A 17439-nucleotide genomic window follows, 5' to 3' on the forward strand; every position below is an offset into this window, starting at 1 on the left:
AATAAACAGAATACAGATTACAGGTCATACAGTAATCTGCATAACTAATAACGTTTTATTTTTAAAGAACAATGAGAAACAATACAATTTATTGTTCAGTACAGTTCAAGCCCTCTATTCAGGCAGCTATTCAGTGATCACTAATGAGAGACATGAAGCATGTCCTTATTTTCCTAAAAGAGCTTTGCATTTAACCGTGAATAGTAAAAAACTATTAATTAAATGATAGTAAAGCACATTATTATAAACATTGCAGCTCTCGTCATACAGAAAGATCCATTTGAACACACAAGATACAAAATAACTAATAAATCCGTGAGCATGGACCACAAGCGGGCCCTTGTGGCCAGAACTCGTAATGACAACTACTTCATGTGCGAATCATATGCAAAACGGCTCACTTCACTAACTCATACATTGATATTTAATTCATTTGATTTAGGGCTAAAATATTTAGTGGGCGGGATTAATAGACTTATATCACTGCTATTCTATAGCTTTAAAATGTGCACATTTTGTGGGTTATTTAATTGGTTCTGGTCACGGTTTAATACTTCAGTGCTAGCGAGTCGATTTGAGGAATCGATTCACTTAAAAGAGTCGTTTTAAAAACGACTCTTGCGTGTGTGTGCGTGTGTGTGCGTGTGTGTGTGATTGGTTACAGTGTGTGAGAATTGACAATCAAACATCCGGTGATTAGCTATTCCATTAATGAAACAGGCAGTCTGTCTATCAGTACTCAATATATAATTAAAGCAGCAGTATGTAATCTATGTCGCTATGCTTCACTTCCTAAGCATAAAGCAACCTGGATGGATGGATGGATGAATGGATGGATGACTAAAAACACAGGAGGATACATCATTCAGAAATGACACTGCATCTTGGATCATACAAAAGGTAATAAAGGCTTTTGTATTCCTGATATTTTTTTGATGCATAGAAATGTAGGTTTGCAGAACATATTTTTTTTACAACCTTTAGAATTATGAGAAGCTTATTTAAAAAAAATCAGGATGTAAGTCATACTATAGCTTGGACATGACGTGACTGCCTGCGTACTTTAGTACTAAGTAGTATGGACTAAATCACATTGATGGCCAACCTATGTTAGAATAATCCTAGTGTTATTAGTCTTAGTGTTAATTATATGCTGTAACACACACAGCCTAATCTAAATGTGTTCAGGATGCGCACTTTTCCCATTCAAGGGAATCTGTAAATATTTATTTCATGTTTATCATCACCTGCAGGGCAGAAGTTTAGTGCACACTGTGTAGTAGAGAAGGATGCGGTTCGGGACAGAATGGGTGGGGTTTACAATGCAGCAAACGGGACGGGAGGGAGGAGAAGGACGGACACAGCGGTTGATGTAGAGAGATGCGAGTCTGAGATGTCGGATCCCTAACAAATAAAAAAACTAAAAAACAAGAAATACATTCAGTGCGTAAATCTTACTCAGGTAACGCTTTTGATCACGTTTGCTTTGATCTGTTGCCCAGTGGTGCGTTAGGAAGCAATTATGACGTCATTATGTGTGTTTTAACGCTTGATATGATTTCAAAGGCGTGCAAACTCGGGATAGCAGAGATGACTGAGCAGAAATATTATTGCCTAGGGTGATGATGGAATGACTTCAGTAATCCGTGTATAAAAAAAGATCTGCATGCAGTAGGAAGTCATATACCGTGACGTTGCACTAACGATGTGCGTGTCATGCATTTGGCTGTACACGTTATTAGCTTTTATAACGTGTTTCTGGTTGGATACTTGTTCTGTGCTTTTTCTGATTGTTCAAAAGCTGATTAAAAACAATGGTGCCATGTTTTGATGTGTCATTGGTTTGAAGAGAGCCACTGGAAACATATATATATATATATATATATATATATATATATATATATATATATATATATATATATATGTGTGTGTGTGTGTGTGTGTGTGTGTGTGTGTGTGTGTGTGTGTGTATGTATGTATGTGGTAAAAAAAAAAAAAAAAACACTTTTGATTGTGAAAAAAGTTATAATCATGGAAAAAATGGAATGACCCACCAGGTGCTGAAGAGGAGACAGGTTTAATGATAACAATATAGAAATGTCTATTTGTTTTAGACATTATTATTATTAACATGTTTTATTAATTGCAGGTGAAAACTCCGCTTCGTCCTTTAAGAGCATGTTGAAAGCTTTGATTGGACTTTGCACCCTCCATCTCACAACTATCTTTTTACTTTTTTGGGCCACTATTGATGATGTAAGTGTGTATTTATATATTTTAGATTATACATTCTCTATGGTTATTTCTATATAATGTACATTACATAAAAGTACATTACATAAAAGAGCTGTTGGTAATTTTTCATCTTGGAAGGCAACACAATGATAAATGTACACATCTTTTGTTAAACAGAATACTATACATAACAGGTTGCCTTTAAGGCAAAACAGAGGCTGAGCAGCTCAAAAGTCTGGGTTAGGGTTAAAACAAAGAATGCAGAGTGGTCTTAAATAAATCCAGATTACTTGGGATTTGTATATTTCTAATGTAATGTAAACTATATTTACAATTATATATACTCATGTTTTACATAGAAAGTTCAGATGGAGAAAAATTACAACTTTTTTTAATCCTAACTTTACTTTAATCAAAACAAAAATGTTGTTGTTATGATGGGATATTATCTGGTCATGTCTCCTTTTCTAGGCTTGGTGGTTCACAAGAACAATGTACACAGACCTGTGGGGGAGATGGGTGATGGAGAGAAATGATGATGTCTGGGTATACATGGACATTCCAACATCTTACCGCAAAGGTGAACCAAGCAAGAAGCTATTTTATACATGGAAGTATATATTTATTTGTCATTTAGAAATTTGCAGAATTCTGCAGAGTATCATATTAAACTAACAAAAACAAGGACCTTTTGCAGGAACTCTTGACTAATCAATTTTAGGCTAAAGAAAGCACCATTATTTTTTTATTGAATTTTCTAGATTACTTGCAAGCAGTACAGGCCTTTGCAGTGCTGGCCTGCCTCTTTGCAGTCATCTCCCTGTGTGTATTCCTATTCCAACTCTTCACACTGGGGAAAGGAAAGAGGTTCACAATCTCTGGAGTTCTGCAGCTCATGTCATGTGAGTATTCACAGACATGGCAGGTTTCAGGTTTAAAAGAAAAATAACTGTGTTTAGGAAAAGATTAGGGTGAATTGTATGATTGTGACACATCGATGGAGTGGCTTCAGGATAAGTCTGTGTTTTTTCTTGCTAACCCAGATTTAAGCATAGATTTTAAGCGTTTAAATAAACATCCCCTTTGTGGTGCTTCCTATCCACCCTAAAAGTGAAACAGGAACCTGCAGAAAGGAATAGGAGAAAAGTTCCAAGCTTATAGCATTTAAGCTTCCCTTAACACCAAAAACAATTTACAGTGTAATTACTCTCAAATGTGCTTTATGAATATTTGTTTTAAAAGGTGATATTAACTGTTTTATACCAATGTTTAGCAAATTTGTAGTTATTGTAAGTTACCATAGTTAGCATTTATACAACCACTGCCAAAAGGGCTGAAGGCTCAAACCTAACTTCTACACAGTTAAGTGGTAGCTCAGTCGTTAAACTGTTTGACTTCTGATCGAAAGGTCACAAATTCAAATCCCAGCACCACCAAGCCGCTACTGCTGGGTCCTTGAGTGAGGCCCTTAACCCTTAATTGCTCAGTTGTATAAATGACAGAAAAGGGGGCCTGGCAAATGCCATAAATGTAAGTTTCAATTATGCGGTTCATTGGGTCTTAATGACCATGCCTCAAGTTCTAGCACTTTTTGTCAGTTTGCCTTTTTGGGTCAATTTATATATATATATATATATATATATATATATATATATATATATATATATATATATATATATATATATATAAGAAACAAAAACATAAAAAATGTAATATATTTATATAACTGTTCTTTATTTTTTAGCTCTCTGTATTATGGTAGCCCTGGCAATCTACACCGATCACTTCCATGGAGGAGAGAAGGATGGCTGGTATGGCTGGTCGTATATTATGGCTTGGTTTGGCTGCCTGCTCACGCTAATCAACGGCGCCATCTACGTAATCCTGCGCAAGAGGGTGGATTAAAATTACAGTGCAAAAGTTAAAAGTAGTACGGGCTAGTTAGCAAAAGTAATCATGCTGATAGATTCTTGTGCTTTTCACTTGCTATTAATTATCCATTTGGAACAAGATTTTCTTTTTGTTTAGTTCCTGATTAAAAATATTTTTTTAACAGAAAAGCTGAATTGGCAGAAAAGAAAAAGATTAGTTAAAAATGAAGCAATTAAGATCTTCTGATAGAATTTTCAAAAGGTTCTATAATATAGTGTATAAAATACAGGTCAATGAACTCAAAAACCTACGCCCATGTACTATACTGGATTAACTGAAGTTCTTTTGATCAGGAGAGTGATTCAGGTATTTATTAGAAGATTTATGAAAAAAAAGGTGTATAGTAGTATGTGTTTTATATATAAAGTCACAGGTGTGTAAATATATAATATAAAGTAAAAATATATAGACAGACACTGTAAAAATATAATTTTGAAAGAATGCTAATGGAATATTTTAAAGAATGTTTGCTCAGATACACTGATTATTTGTAATTGTTTTGTCTCTGCATTCATTTTTGGTGTTCTTTTTGCCAAAGTATCACTGCACAAATCTGGGATCTCGACCAATATAAATCTAATTCGTCTATATTTATTTATAGTCTGGTGCTGTAATATTTTGTATCTTAACTGAAAATTGCAGTCAAGTATCTGCATTCATCAAACCATACAAAAGAAAGAACTGATGTGGCTCTGTAGTCACTGGACATGTTTTTATGAGAACCAATGTTATGAAAGCTCATTAAATGTTCATGTCGTTGTGTTATTACGCAGTAAATCTTGGTTACTGTAAAGAGGAATGTTGTACGGTTTATTTAATTTAAGTTGGAAATGATTATGCTAGTAAAGTCTATGGAGGAATTATAATAATGCTTACCGCTGATGCTCGGAAGAGGTTTCAAGAAATGCAGTTTACCAGGAGGTGATTAGACAAGGCATGGATGAGTGTCATGTTGAAAAAGTTTGATGATGTAGAATATGTAAATAAATCCATTTAAAACAACTTGCACAACACTCAAACATGATTCATTCTGGATTTTATTTACATCGAAATAAACAAGAGGTTTTTATGTAACATTAAATATTAAAAATGTAAAATTATTAAAGTGCTATGATCCAGAATTTAACTTAATGGAACAAAATATAAATGTCCTGTGATGGGTATGTTGTGTGTGTACATCACATTAGTCAATGTTATGAAATAAAATATTCTCATCAAATATAACAGGAGTCATCAAATGTAATATGAATGTTCAGGTATAGCTGTACCACAGCCTTATTACTATCATTCTGTAAGACTCCCTTCATGATGCACCAGGCAGTGGAAGTGAACAATAAGGAACTTCACATGGCTGTGTGTAAGTCTGAACTAAACCCCTTGACCAGAAGGGCTGATTCTTTCCTGCACAAGGAGATGTAAGAGGTGATTCTGTTCAGCAGACAGATGAGGCCTGCAGAGAGAGAGTCATTTAGTATATATGTTCCCACTTTTTACCCCCATAGTCAAAGAAAAACAATAATAATCTTCAACCTACTCACCACAGTTCTGTTTGAAGAGACTTGAGAGATTCAATGTCTTTTTCCTGACATGCCATCTAAAAAAAAAAAAACCGATTGGTTAGTTGAAAGTCTGAGGACCATGAAGAGTGCTTTATACCACCAACATATGTGGTGTGATAACACATGCACATTTCTTTGTGCTGGGTTTCTTAAAAAAATAAAGAATCATGATTATTAAGGTGTAGTATGTTACTGGTTGTAGTTACTACCCAATGACCACGAGGTGGCAGCTTGATAAAACAGCTAAGCAAATAAAAGCATCATGTCCACATATCACATACACTGAATTATCCACAGATGCAAATTATCATGCCTATTTGTCAGGAACCAGGCAATAGAACATACAATTAAGATACATGGTCTTTTAGGTTTTAAAACCCGAGCTGAGATTGCACATGCAAATAACTTACCACCACAGACTGCAGCAAGAGGAAGACGTCTTCTGCAAGGAAGTTAACTAAAAATGCAAAAACATAGTTCAGCCCCCAAACACCTCAGTAAATGTGTAAAAAATAAATAAATAAAAAAAAATTAATAAAATAAATCAATCCAAATAGAAATTTTAAGCTGAACTTCAGTCTTACCTTGACTGTGTGAGTCAAAAGACTCCCAGGCGTACCTCTCTAGTGTCTGTGCATGCTCAGGCAGCAGTTTCTGTGGAGGGGGCTGAAACAGATTTATATAAACCGTTTACATACTGTATATAGATACATACTGACAGTGAAAAATCAATTAACTCATTATGGATTATAACAAATAACATCACAATACTTATTTACAAAATTCACAATACTTATTTACTTCTGAGCCATAAAGCACTGAAATGGTTATATGATAGCAAAACAATGCAAATTAGGATCTAATACCAGCTAAAGTGACCAACGGTTATGAATCCATCTAATAGTATAAAGAAACAATGTTCATTTCTCTTAATCTTAAGAGCTTGGGCCTACCTCAAGCAACATGAGCAGAAGAACTCTGGAAATTTCACACTTTGCTACTATATCCAGAAACGCACCTGAGAAGGCAAATAAGAACATGAATTGTTGCAATGCAGCATGAAATACACATGACCTGCAGGCTTCCGTGTTGGTTCTGTCCCAATTTGTCTTTCATGAGACATTTTCACATCTTTGCTCATTTACAAATTTCTAGACCAGAACATATGCAGTTGAAACAAAGACCAGCAATGATTCGATTTTGAGCACAGACTCACCAATATAGCATACATATTATTATTATTATTCCCATATATTTATAATATTATCCATATATATATCCATTCAGGTTCTGCTACATTATTATGGCCTCATAAAACAATGTCCATCTAACATGACTGAAGTAGTTATGCTACTCTATAAAAGAGATGGGCTTACCGACAGGGGTATTTGTGCCAGGAAGCTGTAGCCCTCTCTCCTGGCACATAGCCTGCATTTCTGAAAAGACAGCCAGTGCGCCGTCATAATCACCTGTCAATCAAACATCACACGATTATCAGCTTCGAATTAAAATAAAAGGCAAATCTAAAAAAAAAAAAAAAAAATTAATGAGTGCTTGCAATCCTGTGTTATTATTTTTGTTGTCTAAGGTTGAGGTCTCGTGGTACTCACGGCTCAGTATTTTGCATGAAGCCATTTCTCCAAAAGACAATAGAGCCTCGATAGGCATCTGTGACTGAAGCTCTGCAGCTCTCTGAAAGTGGACAATAGCCTCTCCTGGCTTATTCATTTCCTGCACACAAACCATACACAAATTATGGACCTGCACATACAATCTAGAGCAAAACCAACTTACACAATTTTTCCAACTTATAATTCTTGCCTTTAGTGCTTTCCCAAGCTCCAAGGAGAGACTGGCAGCCATGACCGGCTGATTCATCTCAATATACACCTGCAAAAACATTACAGAATTGCCCTCAGAGACTAAAACTTCTCGTTCTCCCTGGTATAGTAGCTTAGAAACTCCAGCATATCTGTTTAAGGCTCTATTTGTATATTAAACAAAAGAAACAGATTGTGCAGGTTACTTTAATGGCAAAACTGTAGCAGTTGAGTGCAGCCTGAAGATGCTCATCAAATCCTGGTGCTTGCAGAGCTCGGATCTCCTGCTCAGAGGCTAGAAAGAGCCGGGCGGCATCGGTCAGAGCCAGAGCCTCCCCTGGGGCATTGAAGAGAGTCTGCTCACACCTAGAGGGAAGAGAATGAAATCTACACATCTGTCTTTTTTACACTATTATTCAGAAAATGTACAATAAAACTAAAAGCTTAATATTTGTCTTGCTCTTCCCTCATTTTCCAATCTTTTAGTAGCTTTATGTTTAGTAAACATTTGCATAAACCAGAATAAACTAAATAACTTTTTGCTTGATTTACTAAAGTTGAATTGTCTTGTGTCAGTCAGTCCAGCTGTGTGGCTTGTTTCGGCCTGCCCAACTATATTTCCTGTGTTAGTTTGTCCTGTGTCTGTGTTGTTCTGTCTAGCTGAGTGCCCTGTGTCAATCTATCCAGCTGTGTGCCCTGTCTCGGCCTGTCCAGCTGTGTGTGCCATGTCTTGGCTTATCCAGCTGTGTGCGCCCAGTCTCGACCTGTCCAGCTGTGTGCCCTGTGTCCATCTGCACTGTATCGGCCTTTCTAGTTGTGTGTCTTGCAACAGTTTGTCCAAAATAATTTGGACAATTTTCCAAGATAAAACATTGATCAGAATCAGATAATAAATAAAACAGAAATAACGTAAGTTATGTATTGTTTCTGTGCGGCCCGGTAACAAATGACCCATGGACCGGTGCCAGTCTGTGGCCCGGGGATTGGGGACCACTGTCCAGTGTCATCCTGTCCAACTGTGCGTCCTCTGACAGTATGTCCAGCTGTGTGTCCTGTCATCCTGTCCAACTGTGTGTCCTTTGTCAGTTTGTCCAGCTGTGTGTCCTGTCATCCTGTCCAACTGTATGCCATCCTGTGTCAATCTCTCCAGATGTGTGAGAATACTCACCGTGCCATGGCCAAATTACAGAAGGCTGCATACTGCAGACAGTCCTGCTGTTTCAGCTCTTTTGCCAACTGACCTGAACATAAAAACATTTTTTATTATTGTTTTGCTCAGTCAGCACCCCTACCTTCACTAGCATACCCATGAAATGATTTTAAAGAACACATGAAGCTGGTTAGCCCGTGTGTCTTACCAAACTGCTCACTGGCTTCTGCGACGTTTGGTTTCCTCAGAAAACGTCTTCGAGAAGAAAAAAAAACAAATAAATATCTCGTGACAAACGACGACGCGAAAAAATAGACAGCGCTAATTATTTGTAATGATCACAAATTATCATTTAAAACGATCATTTATAACTGGTTTGATAAAATATTAGCGATTATGCATTATTACAAATGAAAGTGTTAAACAGCGCATATTAGACAAACACAGAGCCTTACTTCTTCAGCTTGTTTGACACTATCCGATAACGCGTCAGGAAATCTCCCTCCGCCGCCATTGTTGGTACAGGGTAATAATTCCTAACGTCATGTGTTCCTATTGGCTACCGAGTCACGCTGCTGCATTGTGATTGGTTACAATCCGTGCCTCGCTCAGTGAACAGGAAACGGAACGAACTCTCTATATTCTTACGTCAGCAAAGCCGCCATATTACTAGAGGCAACTTTTACTTATAAAGACAATGGAGGTCTATGGAGAGATGCAGCTGTACCCTGATAAACCTGGCTTTAACTCGCTTCAGCATACAGGGATGAAGGGTAGAGGATAACGGTCCGGTGCAAAGTCAACAACCTGTCTCTGAAAGTGGATAAAGACAAAAGAGCTAGTTGTTGACACATTGTAATCAGTCCCTGCAGAACATCGTTTGCTCCTCTTTAGAGATTACCAAGAATACCAAATTCCTTGGTGTTTATCAGGCAGAGAGAACCTGGACCCACAACACCAGCTCCATAGCAAAGAAAGCCCATCAGCAAGTCTACATCTTAAGGAAGGCCCAGCTCCCACCACACATCCTCAAAACATTTTACAGAGGGACCATGGAGAGCATCCTGACCAACTGCATCACTGCCTGGCTTGGGAATTACACCATCCTAATTGCATGATCCTACAGCGGCTAGTGAGGGCAGCTGAAAGTATCATCAGGGTCTCTCTTCCCTCCATTATGGACATTTACCCCACACTCTACATCTGCAAATCCAGTAATGAGAGTGGTAAGGTAAAAAAAATCCCTGAGATAGGTATGAGGAAGAATCCTTGAGAGGAACCAGACTCAAAAGGGAACCCATCCTCATCTGGGTGGCACAGAATGTCCATTTTTTACAGTTCCATTATTGTTGAGGAGTGCTGTTTAGATGTAAAATGCAAAAATGTTCATTAAAGCTGCAATGCTAAGCCATTGTAGCAGACTGTTTATATTAATTACAGTCCAAATCCATCCCCATAGTTCTTGAGTAGCTCAGTAACGTTGTGGATTTTAAGGCTGTTCATGTGGAACCATCCTCAGCTGCACAGAGTGGTCTCCAAGAAAAGCTCCATCCAGAGGTAAGGTTTGGAGATGCACTGGTACCTCAGGAGAATGTTTAACTCAACAGATAAATTACATAAGTTAAAGACACTGTACAGTGTGATCAGGGTGTGAGTATGTACTCCAGCAATCCACTAGCAGAAGTAAACCACCCTTTCATTTATAGAACCTTATTTAAAACGGTAAATACGCCTGGGAAAGCCTGTTATTGGGTTAACTCCTTCCTTCCCCAAATTTGTCACACACATGCTCATAAGCCTGGCAAACCTACGTCTTTATATCCTAATACTGGGTGTGTATTGCACTGTACTAACCTGGGAGTTACGAATTGTGTAAATATCATGTTTTGTTAAACTTTTACTTCAGTTACATGTATTATCCATATCAAAATGACCTTAAGTTCAGACACAAAATATCTACAATTCATTCATTCATTCATTCATTCATTCATTCATTCACAGAAAATAGTGACAGACCATTATATCTATGGCATTTACATGTTTTTTATGCATACAGAAATACATTCTATGTACAAATTTGTTTGTTTATGCAAAAAACTGACAAGTATACACATCAACCTAATGTCTATCAAGCTTGCAAAGTTTTTTAATCTTTAAAAGATGCCTATTCGGTATATACAATATTTACATATTTAATCAAATATTGTTTTTTAAAAGTTTTCATAAACTGATTCTAATATCCCCTCCTCTACTGGTGCAGACTTGGCCTGAAAAAGAAACAAAGCAAACTGTTTAGAACAACCAGAACAACAAACTATTAACAATAAAATTACTTAATTTCGGATAAATCAGGACAGTTTCTCGTTTGTTTGTTTGTTCTTTGCAGATGATTACCCTGTTCTTTGCAGATTATAGATCTTATTATAGAAAAAGTTGTTCCATAAGACCACTATTCAAAGCACATGAACTCATCAGTGCATCATTTAACCACAGTTGAGGGTTGTTTGTTTGCATTAATTAAACCCTTTCCACATTTCCTCTCAATTAAATCAATTAAATGTAATTTAATTAAAATAAAATTTTCAACATCACTTTCTTTCTTTTTTTTAACACCTTTTTACACCTCAACAATTTTTCATATACAATAAAATATTCTTTTTCAACATTTTTGGTACAGCCTTTTGTTTATTGATGGCCACATTTCTTAAAACGATGCCACATGAATGATTAATTTAAAATTTTGGCATATACAGTACCCCTATTTAGAGATGCTTACAATTATCATTTTTACACAACTGAGCATTTAAAGATCCAGCAGGGGCAACTTCTGATAAATGATACAACATCTTAACAATTGAGCTACCAATTAAGTCATGTTGTTCCTATGAAACATTTCCACTGCAAGAGATTAATCATATACAACTATATATATAAATAAATATATATATATATATATGTATTCTTTTTTTAGATAGCTGCTGCAAAATGTATCCATTTCATCCACCTGAATTCAGACTCCATAAAGGGTATGCTAAGACATTCTGGCTTTTGATTGTACCTTTTTCTTTGAGGATTCGCTTTTTGTGCTCGCTCTCCTGACTTCATCAACTTTCAGCACATCATAAACGGAAACAGTTCTTTTGTCAAGTTCCTGGAAGAAAAATGTGGTAAAAAATGTTGATGAAATAATGAGAATGCTACACCTCATATTTTACAGGTATGATTAAATATTTGAAAATCATAGGTTATACATCTCTCTGAAATGTTTTGCTGATTCTAAATACAAAAATGTTCACTGTTTATTATCCCATGAACATCCCTTAAAAAAAAAACAAAAAAAAAAGAAATATAGAGAAAATATTTTCGAATTGAGACATTGAGCAATTCTTATATGTGCTTTGAGGTATTTTGAAAAGAAAAGTCTGCTCAGCAAAATAAAATAAAAAAAACAAGATGCTGGCTCAGTGGTTTGGTAAATGTGAATTCCTGTTTCCCGAAGCACAATAAAGGCAACTGAAAACTGTGGCTTTATATATTCATTTGGTGTGTTTTGAATGGTGATATTACTATGACATGCTAATTTGATTAATATGACATAGTTTTTGATTAAATCTGATATCTTGCAAATAGAGTGACTTTTCCATTGGCCAGAATTGTCCCAAGCAGTTGAGAAAAAAAAAAGATGAGTATGAAAATCCAAGGTAAAAGAGGCTCACCGTGTACACTGAATCATTCGTGGCTCCTTCCTTTGTTGTAACTGTATTCCTTTTTACTTTTTTAACCTTTTCATGATCTTCTTTACCTTTAGATGGCGAATGAGCCTAAAAGAGATATTGCAATTAACTATTTTATAAGGATGACAATTCTTTAGGAAACTGAAATACAGCATAAACATTATACAATCCTATCAAATTTTGTTTGCTTAGCATGACTAATTCGTAGGTTAATGCGGTAATGAGAAGGTGAGTGGGCTCTTGTTACTCATTATCACTGTCTACTACATTTTTACTGCTACAGGAAACATGTAGGACAGAGGAAGTTGTGTTTTTGTGGTTTCTCTGTGACATGCTGCATTAAAAGTAATGGTAAAAGTAATTCGACTTTGCATTGAGCTACATCACACTATCCTGCTGTTGATTATTTTCTTATACAGCATGTCCTAAAACATTTTAACAATTAGTGGTGTTTTAATAACAGGGCAATTGCCATCACTGAGGATTTGATTATTTCATAAAAATGATTACAAAAAGTAAGAATAAAATAACATTTAGTTTGGCTTTAAAGAGGAATAAAGTCAGTAGTTTCTGACTCTCAATATCACCTTGTACCACTTTAAAATAAAAACTGATCCAGTGATGCTGGAAAGCAGCAGGACAATGGACACAACCAGCAAAGGTGTGAAAGAGCTCCCTGTTTCTTGCAGATAACCCACATCTGAGAAAAGGAGTAAGAAAGACAGACAGAAAGTGATCAGTGACAAGTCAAGGAAGGCGTGTAGTTATCAGGATGTGATGAGATTGGCCCTTGGAAATGGTTCAACTTCAGAAAATTTCCATGTTGCTCAACAGGCCATGGCAATTAGTCAGCTGATTCACTTTCTGTTCTTTATAGAGCTTTTGTCTCCCAAGCAGAATATTATTAGCCCTTACATTCATCTATGTGTTTGTTGAAACCTCATGGAAAACTGATTTGGAAATAAAAAGGTGCTTAATCATACCTTTTCTTTTCAAATGCATAACTAATATATTGAGCACTCCATGTATGATAATATAATAGTATGTATCATAATAATATAATAGAATAACAACCTATTCATAGTAACTTGTAACAATTTAACCAAAGTGCTTTATAACTAAAACAATATCTGATACCATTATTATTATGGAAATGAGGCCAGGTGTTGTCTGAGGTGCACAACCACTTCTGCTTACTCACCTCGTACAAGGACAACCCAATAGTGCTTCTCATCCATGTACTCAAAGTAGTATTCTCCAGAGCATGACTTGTTAGCCATGCTAATATTTGCTGACAAACTTGTTTTTATTGGAGTAGGAGAAATATTTTGATTAGTGACGTGTTCCCATACTTGATGCCCGTCATGGTAACACTTAATTCTGCTCTTGCTGCTGTTAACTGGGATGGTGACTTCAAGCTGAAGGATGACTGGTTTTCCTGCCAGTGCCACGTTGGTTCGGTTCTTGACAGACATTTTGGCTGAAAGCGAGAGAACACAAAGAGATCCACTGATGGGGTGTTTGGAAGTTCAATAGTCCACTGGGATAACAGCAGTCTTTTTTGTTTTCCCACAAAATGAATGATATTTGAATATATATATATATATATATATTTGGTATAATTCTAGAGCTCACTCTAGATCAGTGCAAAATAATAATTTCTCAGTAAATGGTCATAATTAGACTGATTAGCTGAACCATTTGTGATGTTACAGGGTTTGAAAAAAGTTTTTAAGCTACTTTCTCTTCTAACAAGAATACTTTGGTCAGTCAGAATATACTAGAATATACAAACTAATAACTGGTGTTATTACAATAAGTGTAATATATATATATATATATATATATATATATATATATATATATATATATATATATATATATATATATATAATGCAATCAAACTGTAACAAGCAAACAAAGCATAGCTTATTATTGATCATAAGCATTCCAACTTTTCTATTTGTAAGGGTTAGGCAAGATACATTAAATGGACAAAAGTTTGTGGACACCTGCCTATAAGATTTTTGTTTTTTTTAACATCCCATTCCACATCTAGTTCCTATTTGTTGGTATAATAACCTCCTCTTCTGGAAGATGCTCCACTAGATTTTAGAGGAAATTTGTGATTCAGTAGATCAGTTAGTATATGTATGTACTGAGGAGGCCTGGGGTGCAGTCAGTTGTGGATTTCTGATGTTATCTTTTATAAAATCCAGTCTTATCACTTGAGGTAAAGGTCAGTTGTGCAATTTGATGACTTAAGCCTTTTGGTGTGTCTAACCATTGTCTGGTCTTAGACTTTTGTTGAAGTAATTTCTGTTTAAATCAGTTTCATGAGGTTTTGATTCTCTTTTTATTACATTCTCAACATTACAACATTTTCTGTTGCAGTCAATAAAGCCTGTAACAAATATATTCTGTGTATATAAACTGTGTACAATTTGTGAGCTGTTGTTTATATAAACAGAATACATTAAGTGTATGTTAGACAGTAAATAAAAGCACTTCAACATAATTTTTTGTGAAATTCATGTTTTCAAATGCAGTTATCAGCGAAAAATCCAGATTTTCATAATTTCAGTCTGTTTGACTGAAACCCGCCATTATGCCATCTGCAGGTTTTTTTGTAGACTTTCACACAAAGAGGAAACTCTCTGAGCTGACTAAATATGAGTGTGTGCTGGCATAAGAATGGTGAAATGCAGTGTTGTCCCATGCCAATGTCTGCATGTTTTCTTCCAGGCTTGAGTTTGCTATAGAATGAAACTACATAAGCCGATTAAGGATTTATGGTATTATATTTTTGCACACAGTGTACTGCTGGTGTCTGTCTGACTCAGAATGTTCACTGTAGCACTTTTTAGAGTTTTGATTTAGGTCCATATAGTATTTGTAACTTAATTAACCTCATTTAATTTGACATTCAAACACATTTGGATCTTAACGTAAATATAATCCGTTTTAAACAAAATATAAAAAATTTGCAGATCTAGTGGAGGTACTTTTTTTTCTGGTGATAGAAAGATAGGAAGATTACTTCCATGAAATGCATTTTATGTCAAAACAATAAGAAACAAATACAATGCTGTTGTGCCTATTTATGTGAAAAGTTTTAAAAACATGAACTTCATAAACAAGAATGTTTTAGGTCAATGTTAATTTAGGGTTTCTGATTAGGGCAAAAATACCATTATCATAATTCCCTAGTACAATATATTTTTCAGCAAAAAACTAATACTACACCAGAATTCTATGATATTTAATGTAAATGCTAAAGACCTCCAATCAGCTTCTGCAACATTTATCTAAGTTAGTATTATACCACTATTGACAAAACTGACATTTATTTACTTAATTTTAATCATTTTGCCCAGCAAAACACACACATCACTAAAAGGATAACAGAAAAAAGCAATATACATACCCACACTTTTATGACTGCAACACAAGAGAAAAATCCATAGCAGTCCAAATTGTGCTGTATGCATTTTCCTGTTCAAGTCACAACGCTTCTTATAGTCCCAGTTTTTGTATAACGTGCAAGAAATATTTCAAATGCCTAATCACAAGTTGCTTGTCAGACAGTCAACAGTTTGGGTAAAACAGTCTATTATCAAAGTAACATCAGAAGGACGTGACCATTAAAAGGAAGTTGTGTCATAACGCTTACAATTCTGGGGCTTAGTTTAGACTGACTCAGTCCAGAATTTCCCACTTCTCTTCTCATTGCTAACATCTCTTTACCTTAATCACAACACACAATACACACTAAGACATTAATTGTAAACAGCACACAGACTTTCTATTTCAGCTTAGGAAACTTTACTCTCTGAATGTCTCATAGAGTCTTTCTGAAGTTCCTCTTTTTCCCTTGTCATCATATAATCATGTTTTCTTTGTTCTGAAATTGTGGAGGTTAATATAAATATTCAGATTCTTGAAAACACTTTGTTTTCTGCTAATGATTTATAGACTCCCAACAGATATTCTTAAAATGGTTACATTTTGCAAATAGGGTTCAAAATGGTAAGGCAAAGTAATGTAATACGCTGTTCTAAATTCAACCACTAGGTGCCACCAGTAAGTTACCTCAGAAATGTTTTTACTCGTACAATAGTCCAAACAATTCGTGATTTAAGCAAGAAATGGGGGGGGGGACAAACAAACAAACAAACAAACAAACAAACAAACAAACCAACAAGCAAATAAATAAATACATTAACATGTTGGTACAATACCTACTATTTAATTGTAAGTGATTTGATTATCTTGATGTATTAGTAAATGTTATTATAGGAATATTAAGGATTATGTTTCTGAAGATAAAGATTGAAATCAAGATAAAGATCGAAATTAATAAATAAAATTCTGATGTTTTTATATTGCAATTCGCTATTGGTGCAAATGAATTTTATACCTAAAAGTTGTGGAACCTCTGCAGCACAAATTAGTTCCTGCTATTACGTATATTATAACAACTATATGCAGACATTCTTTAATCATTCTTTCTTTTTTTATAAAAAAAAAAAAGAATGCAGCTTGTCAAGTGAGATGCAAAGTCCCTTTGTCTCAAAGAATATACAATAGCAGAAAATCTCAGTTTGACAGATAGATACAACTATTATTGTTACTGCAGAACCCAGCCATTAGGGAGGCACAAGCCAGTGCATTCTTAGTGCCGGTCCCAAGCCCGGGTAAATGGGGAGGGTTGCGTTAGGAAGGGCATCCAGCGTAAAACGTGCCAAATCAAATATGCGGATCACAAATCAACAAAATTAAATATGCAAACTTGTTTAAATAATAAACAAACAAACAAAAACACATAAGGCTATGGGTAGCCAGTATGTGCGGTAACTGTTGAATAAATATCTAAATAGTGTAGGTAAATGGTGTGTTTTGTTATAATAGAAAAGTCTAATATGTATTTTTTTTAAATATTAAACATATTAGACTTTTCTATTATAACATAACGCACCATTTACCTATCATACTTACATAATAATATA

At 35.3% G+C, this 17439-nt stretch overlaps 3 protein-coding genes across 4 annotated transcripts; 1 reads left to right on the forward strand and 2 right to left on the reverse strand.

The window, feature by feature from the left end:
* The first annotated feature begins 640 nt into the window (after positions 1-640).
* emp1 (epithelial membrane protein 1) lies at positions 641-5169 on the forward strand. 2 transcript variants are annotated; one of them, XM_046838253.1, is made up of 5 exons: positions 641-900; positions 2150-2256; positions 2707-2815; positions 2997-3137; positions 3980-5169. In XM_046838253.1, the coding sequence occupies exons 2-5, from the start codon at positions 2179-2181 to the stop codon at positions 4138-4140; spliced, it is 489 nt and encodes a 162-aa protein (XP_046694209.1). In that variant the 5' UTR covers positions 641-900; positions 2150-2178; the 3' UTR covers positions 4141-5169. The 2 variants fall into 2 exon arrangements, with proteins under 2 accessions (XP_046694209.1, XP_046694208.1); XM_046838252.1 differs by lacking the exon at positions 641-900 and adding an exon at positions 1335-1462.
* Positions 5170-5186: 17 nt separating this feature from the next.
* f8a (coagulation factor VIII associated) lies at positions 5187-9285 on the reverse strand. Its single transcript, XM_046838251.1, has 12 exons — positions 9152-9285; positions 8905-8951; positions 8715-8787; positions 7753-7912; positions 7548-7616; positions 7337-7457; positions 7103-7195; positions 6680-6744; positions 6311-6392; positions 6137-6183; positions 5706-5761; positions 5187-5617 (listed from the first exon to the last, which is right to left on the reverse strand). The coding sequence occupies exons 1-12, from the start codon at positions 9208-9210 to the stop codon at positions 5536-5538; spliced, it is 954 nt and encodes a 317-aa protein (XP_046694207.1). The 5' UTR covers positions 9211-9285; the 3' UTR covers positions 5187-5535.
* Positions 9286-10723: 1438 nt separating this feature from the next.
* si:ch211-243a20.4 lies at positions 10724-16069 on the reverse strand. The gene is made up of 6 exons (XM_046837634.1): positions 15858-16069; positions 13632-13910; positions 13018-13130; positions 12413-12517; positions 11755-11847; positions 10724-10963 (listed from the first exon to the last, which is right to left on the reverse strand). The coding sequence occupies exons 1-6, from the start codon at positions 15919-15921 to the stop codon at positions 10907-10909; spliced, it is 711 nt and encodes a 236-aa protein (XP_046693590.1). The 5' UTR covers positions 15922-16069; the 3' UTR covers positions 10724-10906.
* Positions 16070-17439: the final 1370 nt, after the last annotated feature.

Source organism: Silurus meridionalis, chromosome 24 (genome assembly GCF_014805685.1).
Source record: "Silurus meridionalis isolate SWU-2019-XX chromosome 24, ASM1480568v1, whole genome shotgun sequence".
In the NCBI taxonomy this organism is placed as follows: domain Eukaryota; kingdom Metazoa; phylum Chordata; class Actinopteri; order Siluriformes; family Siluridae; genus Silurus; species Silurus meridionalis.

Excerpts from the sequence above, each read along its gene's own strand:
- emp1 (XM_046838253.1), top strand. The coding sequence starts at position 2,179 with ATGTTGAAAGCTTTGATTGGACTTTGCACCCTCCATCTCACAACTATC. Across the intron at positions 2,257-2,706 it reads TTTGGGCCACTATTGATGAT|GCTTGGTGGTTCACAAGAAC; the intron begins GTAAGTGTGTAT and ends CTCCTTTTCTAG. Across the intron at positions 3,138-3,979 it reads AGTTCTGCAGCTCATGTCAT|CTCTCTGTATTATGGTAGCC; the intron begins GTGAGTATTCAC and ends TTTATTTTTTAG.
- f8a (XM_046838251.1), bottom strand. The coding sequence starts at position 9,210 with ATGGCGGCGGAGGGAGATTTCCTGACGCGTTATCGGATAGTGTCAAAC. Across the intron at positions 7,617-7,752 it reads GCTACAGTTTTGCCATTAAA|GTGTATATTGAGATGAATCA; the intron begins GTAACCTGCACA and ends ATGTTTTTGCAG. Across the intron at positions 5,762-6,136 it reads TCTTGCTGCAGTCTGTGGTG|ATGGCATGTCAGGAAAAAGA; the intron begins GTAAGTTATTTG and ends TTTTTTTTTTAG.
- si:ch211-243a20.4 (XM_046837634.1), bottom strand. The coding sequence starts at position 15,921 with ATGCATACAGCACAATTTGGACTGCTATGGATTTTTCTCTTGTGTTGC. Across the intron at positions 12,518-13,017 it reads TTATTTTAAAGTGGTACAAG|GCTCATTCGCCATCTAAAGG; the intron begins GTGATATTGAGA and ends TATCTCTTTTAG. Across the intron at positions 11,848-12,412 it reads CGAATGATTCAGTGTACACG|GAACTTGACAAAAGAACTGT; the intron begins GTGAGCCTCTTT and ends TTTTTCTTCCAG.